We start from the raw sequence: 15,890 nt of genomic DNA, 5'->3' as shown, positions 1-15,890 counted from the left end.
TATCATGTACAGTGAGCATTTATTTACATCCTTCAAAAGTGAACAAGTCATACTGAGCAGCGAGGCACAGACCACAAGGGAAAAGACGCTCAAGGTGACCAAAATACAGCACTGATGATTACAAAGAAAAATGGTTCCACCCTCAAATTTTCTTTCCAATAACAGTCAATAGAATTATCACATGTGTTTGTGCCAGTTGTTTGCTTTTCATTCAGCTTTGAATTGCAGACTGTCTTTCGTCCGAATACCTTATTATCCTTTAATATATTCAGTAGAGACTCAGATGTGCTTCTCACAAGAAAAATATTTGCTGTATAGGCTATAGATCAACATGAGTTGGTCACAATCCAAATTGGTCAGATTGGCTTAAATCAGTTGTCAGTCCGAGTCACATGTCCCTATGTAAAGGACACTTTTCATCCCATGTCTCATATAATAATAATAATAATAATAATAATAATAATAATAATAATAATAATAATAATAATGCATTTTATTTGGAGGCGCCTTTCAAGACTCTCAAGGTCGCCGTTAACCTACATCTCCATTGTTTATATCCTCCCAGATGAGTCAGAGATGAAGGTTTTACATCTGTAATGCAACACATTGTAATATAACACAGCCAAGACCCATCTTCCCACTTTTGTTCATGAACTTTGAAATACTAAATAACTATCATGTGTGTGTGTTGTGAAGTAACAGCCAACAGCCTGTTAGCTTAGTAGGCATACACCTTAACAAAGAGATCCAACATAAGTAAACAAATGCCTCAGCTTAAAAGCTATACCACCATCTCCAAAGCTCACTGCTTTTCATGGCTTACGTAATGCTAAACTAACAGCTGCTGCTGGCCGTGGATGATCATATTCACAGTTTAGACATGAGAGTGGTATTCATTTTCTCATCTAATTAGTTTCCCTCTTTTTCTAGAGTTTATGATAAGCAAAGCTAATCAGCTAACTGGCTGAAGCTTCATGTGATAAAGCTCACTAATTAACACATTATTACATATATTGTTTAATCCATACAAAAACAGATGTGCAAAAACTGTTTGAGTAATCAATGATTATTAGTGTACCCCCAGTGTTCACTTGTTATGCTAAGCTAAGCCAACTAGCTACAGCTTCATATTTAGGACTACAGACATGTGACTTAGGCCTATCAGAAAGTGCGATAGGCTACAAGATCTCTAATACAATTACATTACGTTTTAATTACAAAAGAGAAACATAAACCAAATAAATGACATTCCTGGTTAGAAATAAAAAAGGGCTCTTTAAATTGAATACTTGAAAAAAATGAAGGACAATGTTAACACAGAGAACTGCAAAGGACTGCATACTGTACAGTACATCTCAGCCGTCATCCTTTCCAGTCTGTCCAAAACGTAATGACATTTAAATGCTTTAATACAGTCTACAGGTAGTCAGTGGGTGGCAACTGTTTGTCTGCACTCAACCCCAATCGAGTCACTGTAACAGCATGAGTTCCTTTTGTTTGACTATTTCTGCAGCGGCCCCACAGTGCACTTTATTTGTTTGTTTTTATTATTCCTCGTGTCGGAACTTCATGTAGAACTCCACTTAAAAAAGGCTAAGTGTTAATAGTTGGCGAAGTTTGCAAGTTCAGTTGCGTGCGTAAAAGCAGGAATTCATTCGGGTCCTGTAACACAGAGGATCAGAGAGAATGCTCGAGTGGCTAGAAGATACCAGGCTTAACACAAATCTGTTACATAAGGTTGCCCTATTAATCCTTGGTGCATGTAGTTGCTAGAGATTGGAGAAGAAAGTGTTTGCCTTTGGCTGAGTATAAAGTAATAAAAACACAAAGTACTCAAAAATAAGGAATAGGCTACATCCCATCTCTACTGAGATGATGTCCCTTCAGAATCCATTTGTATTCAACTCTCACAACAACACATGTTGTAGAGTAATATCCCCACTTGCTTTGACTTTCTTTCTTACTTTTGAGTTTTTTCACTGAACAGCAACACACTGTGTAGCTAGGCCATAAGTTAGACACAGTATACATTGAACTGTGAATGAAGAAATAGCCACAGTGTACTATATGCTAAATGCACAAACTATAGTCTGCTGTGCTGTTTGACACAAGGGATGTAGGCCAAGTGAAATATTAAAAATATGTCTGGAAACAAAGCAAAATTGTGTCTTTGAGGTCATAATTTTTACTGGTAATGGTAAAACTCAATTCACATGTATGGATATATGGCCTTGGTTTAAATAGTGCAAAAGGAATGAGATCATCAGTGGCAACAAAGGAAGTGGAAGAAATAAAAGTATCAAGTAAAAAAAAAAAAGATTTAGTGACAGAGTGGAGCTGTTTGAAGTAGAGGTGAAAAGAGGTGTGCATTAGTCCACTGACAGAAAGTTATTCTTTTTGGATCAATAACTAACTGTTTATTTCAAGGAGATATGCCAAAAACTTGATATTTCCAGCTCCTCAATCATGAGTAAGTATTGCTTTTAATTGTCCTTTATGATAGTAAATTGAATATCGTTGAGTTTTGAACTGTTGATTGGATAACAGAAGCACTCTTAACACATCAACTATATCATTACAAGTATTTTTTAAAAACGTTTTTCTGACATTTTATATACAAAGCAAATGAATGTGACAATACAGTAATTGGCAAAATAATGAATAATGAAAATACCCATTAGCTGCAGCCAAGAAGTGAGATGTACAGTGCTGGGAGTCAACACGTCAGTTCCTTTAAATAAATTCACCAACTTAATTAAAAAGATCTCAGGTTCACCACTTTATAAAGTTACATTTACATCTATTTACAAAATACAAAAAATTAATAAAACTAAAACTATAGCTTTATTTGGATACAGGCCTGAACAAACAATTTCTAAAACTGATTATTGAATGTACTGCAGGCTATGCAATGGATGAAGACATAAGGATGTCTCTAGAAGATGAGAAGCAGAGGAGAGGAAGTGGAAGAAAGTAGCAGAAAAGAAAGATATCGAAAGGGAATGAGAGGGAACACTATATTCGGATGTTATGCGAAGCCCAAGAGGTGGCAATTATGTAGCACAGCAAGAAAACGGGTGAAAAGTGAATGAGTTGTGAGTTTCTACATCATTAACTATACGTGTAGCCTCAACATCGTATGTGGAATACTTCCTTGTATGTATAGTGTAAGATAAGAGAGCCAGGTTGAAAGGAAAAAAGCAACTCCATACAACCATATACTACCAACAAATATTCGAAGATAGAGGGAGAGGTTTGGTTCTTTGCAGCAACACCTGTGTGGCTTCACCTAGTTGTAGCATGGAGGCTCAACGGGCACAGTTCTACTGGTGGATTTTTTAATGTTAGTTTTTTCCTCTCGGAGAATGGAAGAGATTGACCTTTATGTGAAGTCTTTGGACACTGCCTCAATGAAATTGGGAGCCGCCATGAGGATGGTGAAGGTGCAGATGATGGAGAAGAGTGAGAATGCCACGAGGCATAACCGATCCACCACGGCCGCGGCAAACTTCCACTCGCTGCAGATGGCTTCCCCCTCGTCCTGCTCCCGGAAGCGCCTGGCGATGTAATGCACTTCCTCCAGGATCCGGGTGATTTCTGGCACCTGATCCAGGAGCAAAGTCCGCGTCTGTCCCGAGTGGACGTCCTGTGTGGAAGAGCCGTTAGGGGGGCCGCCATTCCCGCCGCACACCACCACACCGGAGTCAGTGCCGGGTGGGAAAGCCGGGTTGTCCGTGCCCATGGAGTGGTAGCCAAAGTACAGGTTCCCGTTGGTAGCGGTGGACTGCGTGGACTGGGCCTGCCCCGGTATGGTGCTCATCTGGATACTGTTGGTGCTGGTATGGTGAGGAGGAGCTTGGGAGTATTTGTAGTTTGGAGGGCCGCCGGAGCTCACAGCTGTTTTTCTTTCCTCTCCAGGTTTCTTCATACGGAGAAACCAAGCGCACCAGTTGAGTAGGATGACTCGCACCTGCACGAAGTGATGAGAAAAGGTGGGGAGATGGAAAATGGTGAGTTACAGACTGTTAAAGGTTAAAATAAAAATAGAAAGACGGGGAAGAAAATGGAAATACAGACAATAAAATAACCTTTACTTTCCAATTTCTTTTCTAATGGTTTGACATTTGTCAAAGTTGTTGTAGGAAATGATGTACAATATGCCATGGGTGTATCGAACAATAATGTATGAGTTGAAGCCCTAGAGGTTTTCCCAACTTGGAGTGCATTATTTCTTAATAACTGTATCAATGAAAGTGGATAATCTTAGTAATAATTAAGTGTTTTCTGTGTCTAATTCAAGTTTGAGGAAAATACCCACTAATTGAGACCTTCACATAAAAATAAATAAATAGAAAAAATATATAATTGAACGGTTATACCCGCATCTGATGGTTCTTTCGACGGTGTATATATGGGGGTACAAATGTTTTGTTAATACCTTTAAAACCTTTTTCAATCTTTAAATTGATTATATATATTTATTTAATACCAACATTTGGGAGCAATTGCCTAGTAACAGCTGATTGTATTAGTTGAGTGTACCACTCTATAAACTGTATAACTACAGCTTAAGCTTGTGTTGATAATTAACTATTGTATAAAAGAAATATGGTTAACCTACCAATTTAGGCATCTTCCCTCCGTGGGGGTCATGGTGGTGGAACTGTAGCACCAGGACTGTTACCACCACAGACATGCCCACTATCATCATGGTGCTGGCAAAGTACTGAGCTAAAGAGGAGAACAACACATAGCACAGCACTTCTCATTTGAGATTTGAGAGAACAAGTAATGCAGTGTAACATAAATTTAAAGCTCATGTTTCCTCTGCATAAATTAAAATAATAATAAACATAAGATGTAAACAAAGTTTTGTGGCAGAAGGACCGTTGCCAAGTGAGTAAATCGGTTGGCTAGTCAGCAGGGTCAACAAGCCTAAGGTTATAGGGACATATGGGGCTAGTTAGAAGACGAATAACGTAATACTTCTAATATACAAACAAACCAATAGAAATGCACATGCTTGCAGACATTTGAAAAAAACATAGACATGAAAATGCACAGTATTGGTATGTAGCACAGCATGGTTCCCTATCCACACTAATAATACTAATAGATAATACACAAACTTGACATATATTCAGTATATGTCAGCATCCTCACAGAAAGGCCAATCCAATTATTCAATATACATGTATCATTCCAGCTTTATGGAAACCTGTCAGAGTCGACCCTGAGGAGAATTTTAGTTTTTATTAAAATGTTTTAATTTTTTGGCATTTTTCCATGCTTTATTAGACCGTGTAGAGAGACAGATGAAATGGGGTAGAGAAGGGGATGACATACAGAGAACGACCCGGGCTGGAATGGAACCCAGGTCTGCTGCGAGGAGGGCTGAGCCTCTCTGGTACGCTTTAACCACTTGACAACACCCCCGTGAATAGTATTTTTTCTTCAATCAATCGGTCCAGTTCAATCTGTAGTGAGTCAATATGTCAGCTCCAATAAAGGCTAGTTTTGCTAAAAGCTTGGTTTCAAATCACTGAGCTGCCAAATGAAACAGAGCAACATCTCTCCACCTCTGGTCTGCATCAGTACGGCTTTTACAATGCCCTGCACTGTGCATTTACCAAACTGGCTGGATGCACAGTATTAAAGGAATCTAAATTTGGGTTTTTCCTCTATAATAAAGCACACCTGTGCAGTTTCTTTATGATTGTCAGTGCAGACTGAGGTAGGACGTCAGGCCCAAAATGTCCATGTGGCAATTTAATTGAAGCGCTATCTTTATCTTTTTCTCAAAAAAATATATTAAAAAGTTATGTTTGGACAGAAGTTTTATACAAAGTAAATGGAAAAACAGAAAATGTGTGAACTTGTCAAATGTATATTCTGTAGATGAATTCTCTCTCTTTGGTGTTAGTGATGCAACCCTTTCAACCTGAACACACCTTCACAACCTTTGATGTGGAGCCAGTTCCTTGGCTTGAAAAACTATCTTGGCTTTCTTTGAATAATAAAAAAATAAATCTCCTACTATCTCACACATTCCTTCTTTATATAATCCATGATGTTCCTTTTACTAGTAGAAAGAGCCAGAGTAGCTGATACCTCTGTTACCAGTCTTTGTGTAAGATAAGCTAATGTGCTGCTGGCTGTAGCTTTAAATTCATTGCACACTTATTTCTCATGTGACTGCAAAAGAGAATGTGTTTTCCAAAACTATTCCTTTAAGTTATGAGTAAATGTCACATGTCTATCATATATAGCCAACTGTTTGGTAAATATGCCCCTTGTAAAACATTTTTATGATCCATCTTAATTGTTTTTCTTTGCTTTCATCAGTTTCCAAGTCTGGAAATCGTGATTCAAGCAATAACTATAGCAAAAAAAATGTATCTTACCAATCAGAGGAACAGAGTCTGAGGTTGCCGGCATGATCTCCGCCACCAGTAACATGAACACTGTTAGAGACAGCAGCACGGTGATCCCTGGGGAAAGACAGGAGACAGTGGGATGAGCACAATTAACTCTTGCATCGCAGATAAGCTTTCTCTTAAACGTGACTTGAGAGTACTCAGAAAAATTTGTGTAAAAACTCAAGAACAGTGTGCACCGCATCTTTTCTACACTCAAGGGACTACTTGCAATTACATTTTCACTCTGACCATGTCTCACTGAATTGTATTTTTAAAAACAAGCCGGCATTTTCAGGTGGAGGTAATTATCGTTGTATCTTTGTGTTCATAATGAGGCTGTAATTCACCTGCTAATGAATACATCCAACACTAATGCTAATTCCCAGCCGTAATGTCAGCATTAGCGTCGAGCAATGAGAAACAAATTGGCTAGTAAGGGTGTCTGGAACTGGTGGACTGAGATCACCAAAGGCGGGCGGGCGGGGGGGGGGGAGGGTGGAGCATCATTTTTGTCTGCATGTACGATTGTAATCATGACTCATTGTCCCTTTATGTTAGTGTGAGAGAGTGTGTGTGTGCACGCGCCCTATACCCAGTGAGATCTTCTCTCCAGAGTCAGCAGGGAGCAGGAAGACCAGCAGGGCCAGGCCAGAGATGAGCACACAGGGGATGAGCAGGTTGAGGCCGTAGTAAAGCGTACGGCGGCGCATGGTGACAGTGAACGTCACATCGGGGTAGGGCTCCTTACAGCAGTCGTAGTACAACTCGTTACGCTTAGCAGGCACACCTGGGCGAGAAATCAAGAGGTAGGCAGGATGTCAATTACAGGTCAAATACAGAGAGCTATAAAACAAAAACCAATGAGTCCTTGTATAATAAGCCGCTAACTTGCAGCTGTGGCTACCCATTTCAGTATAGATGCCATTTTAAAGTGTTCAAGGGCATGCTTGGCAGAGACGATCAGTTAACAGTCAGTATTGATACAATTATGTGTTGACCATCATTTGAATATCGAGATACTTATGGAGATGTGTGGTCAGACATATTGAATCCTTGGACGGTAAGGAAACGTGTGAGTAAGTGAGAAATTGAAATGATAAAAACTCCCCTGTCCCAATGTCAATGTGCCTCTTAGGAGGGCGCTACCTTTTATTACTACAAGCAAATGTGGTTTTTCATCCAAATCGTTCAAATATGCCCCTATCTGAGGGATGAAATGATAAGCTTTTATCAAGCACAGATCCAGCACATGTTGTGATTTTAGGAAGATTTTACCGTAAACATGTTGGAAGAAGCTTGTCTCCGCAAAACAGCAAATGCACTCTTGCCAAATGAATTCTGTACCTACAACAATGATGCCCCGATGTAATATTTTATATTAAAACAATAATCTTCCCATAACTGTTTAACCCTGTGTACAACAGCATATTTTAGCTGATGTAAAATCACAATGAAGCACAGCTTATGTGGTCAGGGGGTTTACTTAAAAAATTAAATGTTTTCTAACGCATATTTATTGTCATTTTAAAATGGCAACCACCTGTTTGAGAGCAGTCTTTGTCCGCTAAGAGGCTGGCAGCCATTTCTCGTAAATGTGATTTGCAGACAAGCCAGGACACGTTTATGGACAGTCCAATGTCACATCCAGTGTGTCAATAGACTTTACAGCATAACATGAGCAACAGATCCTGATGAAAAGCATGTTCACAATTTATTCATATAGCACATTTCATATTGAATGGCAGGTCAAAGTGCTCTACAAATTGCAAGATGAAGTAAGGCAGCCGGATAAAACATTTAAACATGAAAATAAGATGATTATTAACTAGTGAATTGTAAAATCAAAGGTTATATAATAAGTTAACATGTGATTTTTCTCTACTTATGACATCTATTGCAGCATGTCCGTCCTGGGAGAGGGATCCCTTACTTTGTCGACTCTCCCTGAGATTCAAAAAATAATAATAATCTCGATAAAGGGTTTTTTACTGGGAGTTTTTTCTCAGCCGAGCTAAGGATGTCATACTGTATGGAATGTAAAGCCCACTGAGGCAAATGTCCATTTGTGATATTGGGCATGACAAATAAAACTGATTTGATTTGATTTGAACATGCTGGTTCACTTTCTTTTTTTCAGTAGTGGCTGTAAATACACCCCTACATAAATGATTTCAATGTGATGGGGGACAAAATCCATTGACTTTTTTATGTAAAAAAAAAAAAAAAAAACTTCAGGATCACCAAGTGGATATTTTTCTAAATTAAACTTTTTTAGTATTACATTGTTTGTAGTAACTCAACAAACACTGATCTTGGAAGGACACAGAGGGAAGTTATAATACCAAAAAGTCTAGGACATTAGAAGATTATTCACCTAATTTGTATGACTCAGGCTGCTTAGACCTCACATTAACTTCAGCTGAACTTTAGAATGATTTTAAACAGACCAAGGACTGTGGATTTGGAGTCATTGAAAATCAATGCAACACAACCATAGATGTATTACTCGTCTTCCTTATCAAAATAAAGGGCCTAAATTACCCACAATGCAACCCAAGCTACTCGATACAGATAAGTGCCTTAAGTGCAAAAAAGACAATTACAGACACTGCAGAGCGAGTTGTAGCATTAAAAGCAAAACAAAGTTCAACTAGAAGATGAACGTGCAAATTCCAACTAAAACCTTTGTCCTCTATTAAAATCTAAACTTTAAGGCCTCCACATTTTTTTTTTCAATTTTGGATTAACCGTCCTCACCTCCAAAGAACAATCCTAAATCAGTTATTAATCTCTAAAGCCCATCCCTGTGGCCTTATCTGTGATGTTTGCGTATATGATATACAATAATATTACCTGCTTAATACATCAGATCAACAAGAGAAAACAAAAGCACATTGGACAGAGGCTACAAATGTGGGTGTGGGTGTGTGTGTGTGAGACAGTGTGATTGTGACTTTGATAGATTTAATTCATGCAATCATATAAAAAAGTAGGCAAATCAACACTCTGGGTTATCTGTTAGATTTTCTGTGCATGTTTATGTGTGAGAGAGAGGTAGAGGGGTGGATGGGGGGGGGGGGCACAGTGAAACACCCTGAAGTGCCCTGAATTTGATTATGCCTCGAGAGTAATTGTGATTGTGGTAACCATCCAAAGTGTTTCTGAATGAAGCCCTGGTACAATGCAATCAGTAGCATATTGAAAATACACAGATTCATTTTGGTGCGAGATGTCAGGAAAAAAATTGTATAAGCCGTGTGTGTGTGTGTGTGTGTGTGTGTGTGTGTGTGTGTGTATTCTTTCCTAGAGAAATTCTATTTAAATGAATTGCACGGATTCAATTTCATTGCACTTAAACCTTGTCACCTGAACGGCGAAGAGAAATGGCCTTTTTTAGCCATCTATTAATGTGATGGATTGCAAGTGTGTGTGTGTGGGTGTGTGTGTGTGTGTGTGTGTGTCTGTGTGTATACTAGGCTCAATGCTGTGCGGTACCAGTCTTCCTTTTGGAAACATTGGTATTGGACTCCTTTAATGTGTATATTGTATGTCTTTTAATGGACCTCGAGTCCCTCGAATAAAGCTGATTGATATACGCTAGCATGGGCATGGGAATGTGCTGAGGTACCAAGACAGTGTGTGTTTTTGGCCAGCTTGCCGCCTGGCTGTGCCTGAATTAAGTGAACCATCCCTAAGCCAGCTGTCGCCACACACCCTACCCCCCTCAATTCCCAGCCAGCTGGGTTCACCCACAGCTCAGTTTGTTTTTAAGTATGTTTGTGTGTGTTAGTGTGCATGTTAATAAGTATTATACAGCCAGACAGAAGAGAGATAGAAGAACTGAGAATGAGTGTTGACAGAGTCAAAGAAACTCAGACCAAGAAATAAACAAAGGTCATGGACACAGATGAAAATAAACTGAGCCACTGACCCAAAGCTGTTATGTTAACAGAATAGTAGTTTTTCACTTGGGTGATTACGCGTATTCACTTTCTTGCAGAAATGGATGAGTGAATTGATACAACGTCCCTGTCTTTGAGGTAAGTATGAAGCTGAACTTTAGTTTAGCTTAGCATAAACACTGGGAGCCTGGCTCTCTGACCACAGGTAACAAAACCTGCCTCCCCTCTAAAGTTTACTACTGACCACTCTATATCTTGTTTCTTTAATGTGTACATAACACAAAGTGCGTTGTACAAAATTACGAGTATCCAGGCAACCAGCAAAAACAGGAAGTTAATGTGGCTAGCTCCATAAAACACAGTTTGTTTAGTACATATACAAACAGCAGGATGTCTGTTGTAGTCTTTTAACCAGGACTGATTGACATGGACATTTCAGTGAGAGTGGCATCTGACAAAGTCGACATCACTGAAACACCTGCTGTCAAAGCTGTGTAACACTGACTTGGTTATATAGCTCCCCAGAATATAATATCAAGGGCCTGGTACTGTTGAAAGTATATGTCTGTCTGTCTCAGTCTGTCAGTCTTTCAGTTCCCTGAAGAAATGTAGACTTTGCTGCTCACACACATAGTATACTGGGAGTGTGTTCAGTCAATCATTGTATCTGCTGTCACACCTGATCTTATCCCCCTTATGTCTGCTCGCAAATTCTTCTATATTTATTGGTGTACTTGTGATTAGGTCGATCCAGATTCTGTGACCGATTTATCCATTAAAAAAAAACATGTTGTAATTGAAAATATTTTCTACAGCTTGCTCAAACGATGTACAGTTGGTTAATATGTATGGTTCTTCTAACCACACAGAAACTGTAAAAAGGGTCATGTCTCTGATTTCCTTATACTGTATACTGTACTTGCACCTGGTGTTATGCACCTGCATATGTCTGGCTACATTCACACTGCAAGCCTTTTCAGATGTATTGCTCAGATCCAATTTCTTTTGTTTGGCTGTTTTGTTATTTTTAAAATATGGCCAATATTAGCCTCCGTAGTGATGTAAAAGTGAAAATCAGAATTGGAAACATCAGCTTCCTCACCAAAAAAACACGCCTGATTCTCATGTGAGCAAAATGATCCGATTTGGGCCATATTTGCCGGCAGTGTGAACGTGTCCTCAGTGTGCCTGTTTGTTTTGTCTTCTTACCTACAAGATCCCATTCCCCGTTGGGTATGTAGGTAGAGATGTCCACGTCCATCATCTGGAGGTCCAGCAGCCAGCCGTTGTAGGTCCAGGAGCCAAACTTCAGGTCACACTTCTGCACATCGAATGGGAACCACCGCACATCTATGTAGCAGGTACTTTTCAGAATGCCTGCAGAGAAATATTGGAGAAAACCTAGTCGACTCTTTGCTTAATTTGCTTAAAAACAAAAGTAAAGTACACTTAAGTCAAATCGTATACCAAAGAACCTTAATGGTTTCATTACAGTTTCTCATTATTTCATGGGAAAACCCAAGTTGTTAAAACTCTTTCAATTAAACTGAAAACTTAAATTACGAGTATATACTAATAATCATACCTCTGTGTTTTTTTGGTAGAAACAGCTGGGGCTTTAAAATTATTTTCAGCTGTAACCATGGTATTTAAACAAATAATACGTAAAATGTTCCTGGTTTCATTAAACTTGACATTTAAATACCATCACACCTTGAGGATGATCTTAACACTTGTAATGAGAAAAGATACTGTAAGAAAATCCATAAATAATAATACTAACACAGTGACAAGATGAAAATTATGAATTCAAATTGGAACTGGATAATTAGTGATTTATATATGATGTGTAACAGTGACACTCACCTGGTGGGATGTACTGGCAGGATCCTGAAGCATTTACCAGCACATTTGTATGGAACGTAGCGTCAAACCTCTCATCAGCACTACAAGGAAAAAAGAGTGCATTTTATTTAAAAAAAAACATAAAATTGTAGCATTTCCAGAATACATCTGGAGAAAATGCCAGACGGGGGAATCATAGGTTACTGATAGTGGAATTGGAGTTAAGTACAAAGGTAAAGAAAGGGTAACCCAGACAATATGCCAGGATGAAGGTGACAGAGAGGCAGAGTCAAAGGAGATTAGTGCAGATCCAGACACACTGTTTAATTTTACTGATCATCTTAAACAAACACGGTCATCCGCCACCCAAGATGTTCTTCAAAAACAAACAAGGCTTGTGTACATTCGGAAAGCAAACTACAGAAATCCTAATCAGAAAGTTACACATTACATAAATTAACCCTGTAACATTCACAACATGTGGACTCGTATACTGTAAATTTCTGAAAGCAGCCATTCTCGGGGTAGGATTGCAATTTTTTGTTAGATATGAAGTGTCTGTCTGCATTCATCGCAAAAGAAAAAAGCATCCCATGAATAAGTGGAATTCATTCCTGGCTAAATGAATTCCTTTAAGAAAAGTAGATGGATTTTTAAAGAGCCCTGCAGAAGGTCAGACCTCGACATGTTTTTCTTTTGTAAAGTAAAATGTCATGTTGGAAATGATAAACCCAACTCTGCATTAAACTATGCATAATGACGGCCATGATTTTTGGAGAAAACAATACATGTTGTTGAGGCAGGCTTATGTATTCAGCTCTACCTAAGACTTGTATGTGCATCTTTCTTATGAATTTCCCACGCCAGTAAGCATTTGGTAAATCATGGAATACAGGGGGGGTGGACTATTTTGTGAATAAACTATCTTCCAAGAGGATTCTAGGGCTGGCAATGTTGGTCTGTCTATTCACCACTTTGGTCCATACTGAAATATCTTAAGAACTATTGTATAGATTCCTACTGACATAATGGTGGTAATTATACCTGCTTAATATCAGCATTGGCATTGTCATTGCTGTGAGCATCTTAGCAATAGCTCATAGGCCAGCTGTGCGCTAAGTACAGCTGTCAACAGACAGACAAAAACAAACAGACACATTTACAGAAGGTCATACTAAACCAAACGCATAACCCCCTTGATGGACGTAATGAGGCAGTAAAAGCCTTTCTATTATGCCAACATAGCACTCACTCATGTATTCATTTCTAGTATAATATTTCTTACATCCCTTTGGTAGGCTGTCACCCCTAAAAATGTAGAGCGATACACTGAATGCACCTTATTTTGAACACGAATGATTGCTCATCTAAAGCCAGACACACAGCCTGAATCACACCACCATCTATTATTGTCCAATATTGAATTTCTACCACTTTAAGACAGGAAGCAGTGTGAGAAAAAGATGGAAATGCCCAAACTCTTCTTGAAGGTGTTTTGTCAGACGGATAGAGCATCGGTACATTTTAGCAAAGGGTGTTGGGACTGAGCCCTGGAGGCTTATAACAGCAAGTGCAGATTCACAGCCACCACATCAATACTCATGGTGGCCTGATGCATGGATTTATGTGTAGGGCATCTGAGTCTGAAAATAACTTAATTGCAGTTTTGGCCAACCCTCTATGCAGTTCGGTCAGATTTTCTTCCAGACTGTGGAACCATTGGCGATCATGTCTGTATGCTTGGCACTGAATATTGTGAAAGGCTGTGTATTTTTTACTCTGTGTTTGTGTATTTGTTTATGTTGTTTGTGTTGATATGGATCCCCCTGGGTCTGAAATAAAGAATTATATATATAATACTCTAAATTGAATCACTCTTTTAACTTTGAAGAGGGTAAAAACTAAGAGGCTTTGAGAATACTTTGGAACAGCTGTTATCAATCGCATTCATCCTAGAGAATAAATTAGGTATATTTGCATTAAGCCTTGTTATGGTATTAAGAATGCATCTATCTTGTATACATGTATTGGGTAGCATTAGTAGAACCTGCAGTTTCACATGCCATCCATCAAAATGCATCAAATGTAAGTCATGAATAATATACCGTAAGAGTATCTATTCTTTTAAATTAAGGTTCAGTAAATGTCTCAATGACAAAAAAGCCTAATATATTGCGAGCCATATGAGTGGACATAACATGCCTGAACATAGCAGTGGCACACATTGGCTTCAAGGAGACTTATTGAAGCATGACCTTAAACACATCTAAATCAGATCACTAGCTAAGTAGAACATGATTCAAAAAGGTCGTATGTCATTTGGTAAAGATAAGGGCACGAGGAAGGTGTTGAATACAGATGTGTGTGTGTGTGTCTGTGTGTCTGTGTGTCTGTGCATGCCTAAGTGGGGGGAAATAGTGTGTGTGTGATTCTAAGCAGTCAGGAGAAGGATTGATGTATTAACGACTTCTGACTCTCTTGTTATATACCCTCCTTGCAGACCGACAGTTCAATTATGGGCAACAATCACACAAATGGTCTTCCCTGGTGCTTTTTACAGTCAGCAACACTATACAAAACGTATTTTATTTCACATGACATTAGTATGATTTATGTTTGGTAAGTGAGGTCTTCATTTAAGTAAGGAGTGTACTCCATCACCTTGTTTACTGTGTGAAACTGTATGGACTTTTTTGTCTGTGTGTGTGTGTGTGTGTGTGTGTGTGTGTGTGTGTGTGTGTGTGTGTGTGTGTGTTTGTGTGAGTGAAACAACAATAGAAAAACAATAAGTCTAAATAACCTGCTATACCCACATGGACAAACTAGTCTTTAAAGGGGTTACAGTTCTTTAAGTAACCTACAAGAGAACTCCAGAGTCCTGAATAAAAGTTTAAAAAAAGAAAAGAAAGGAACACTCCACTCCTTTACTGCAGACCTGCTCAATGAAATGACGTCAACCACATTGACATTTTATGCCAGAGTATACTGTCAGTATACTGTATGGTAAAAATCATTATGTTAAAATATGCTGCTCAGTTAAGGAAAGAAAGCATTGTTCTGTCAAGATTCACAGGCAAAACCATCTCTACGTGTAAAGAAAGCAGCTCAACAGTGGGACGGGCTTACATTATTTACATAAAAAACACAATGAGAGCAGAAAACTCTGTCCCTTTGTGTCCCTGCTTCCCAAGTGTCTGCAGTTGGTGAAATATTCAAAATCATGCGCGGGACGGGCATGAATGGTTCCTATATTATTCATGTGAATTGGGTTCAGGTCTGTTGCTGTGCTGAAATGCATGCTGAAACGTATGACACATGCTACTGTCCTCCACTGGTCAGGTTTAACACCAGTCATGTCCAAAACCCAGGGTTAATCTGGAGAGTCTACCCTGCTTTGTATGTTTTTTTTCTGCTAACAACATCAAAGCCAGTCATTGATATTTGGCCAAGGGGGTTGTATCACCATCTACCTTATAATCAAACAATCTATTTATCGTGAAGTACCCAAGTGGCTTTCTCCTCTGAACCCCATAGAATTTGTATGCAGAGAGGGATAGGATCTGGTGTGACAGCTGATATGATGATTGACTGAACACACTCCCAGTATATGTGAGATATTTGAGCAGCAAACTGCAAACTCCTTCAGGGGACTGACAGACAGACAGACACTTTCAACAGTACCAGGCCTTTCTATTATATCCTGGGTAGTCCACTCTCCTGTTCC

At 39.0% G+C, this 15,890-nt stretch overlaps 1 protein-coding gene across 1 annotated transcript in view; it reads right to left on the bottom strand.

The window, feature by feature from the left end:
* Nucleotides 1-3,382: 3,382 nt before the first annotated feature.
* chrna8 (cholinergic receptor, nicotinic, alpha 8) overlaps nt 3,383-15,890 on the bottom strand; it is a gene marked incomplete at both ends in the record, with an annotated part of 40,106 nt that continues 27,598 nt past the window's right edge. The window contains 6 exons of the mRNA XM_080029795.1: nt 3,383-3,970; nt 4,622-4,731; nt 6,405-6,491; nt 7,012-7,206; nt 11,531-11,698; nt 12,188-12,267. Coding sequence (XP_079885921.1) covers nt 3,383-3,970; nt 4,622-4,731; nt 6,405-6,491; nt 7,012-7,206; nt 11,531-11,698; nt 12,188-12,267 — 1,228 coding nt within the window. The remainder of the gene's footprint in view (nt 3,971-4,621; nt 4,732-6,404; nt 6,492-7,011; nt 7,207-11,530; nt 11,699-12,187; nt 12,268-15,890) is intronic.

This window comes from Ammodytes marinus (assembly GCF_949987685.1).
Source record: "Ammodytes marinus genome assembly, chromosome: 6".
NCBI classification, from domain to species: domain Eukaryota; kingdom Metazoa; phylum Chordata; class Actinopteri; order Uranoscopiformes; family Ammodytidae; genus Ammodytes; species Ammodytes marinus.
This window is presented reverse-complemented; position numbering and strand designations above follow the sequence as displayed.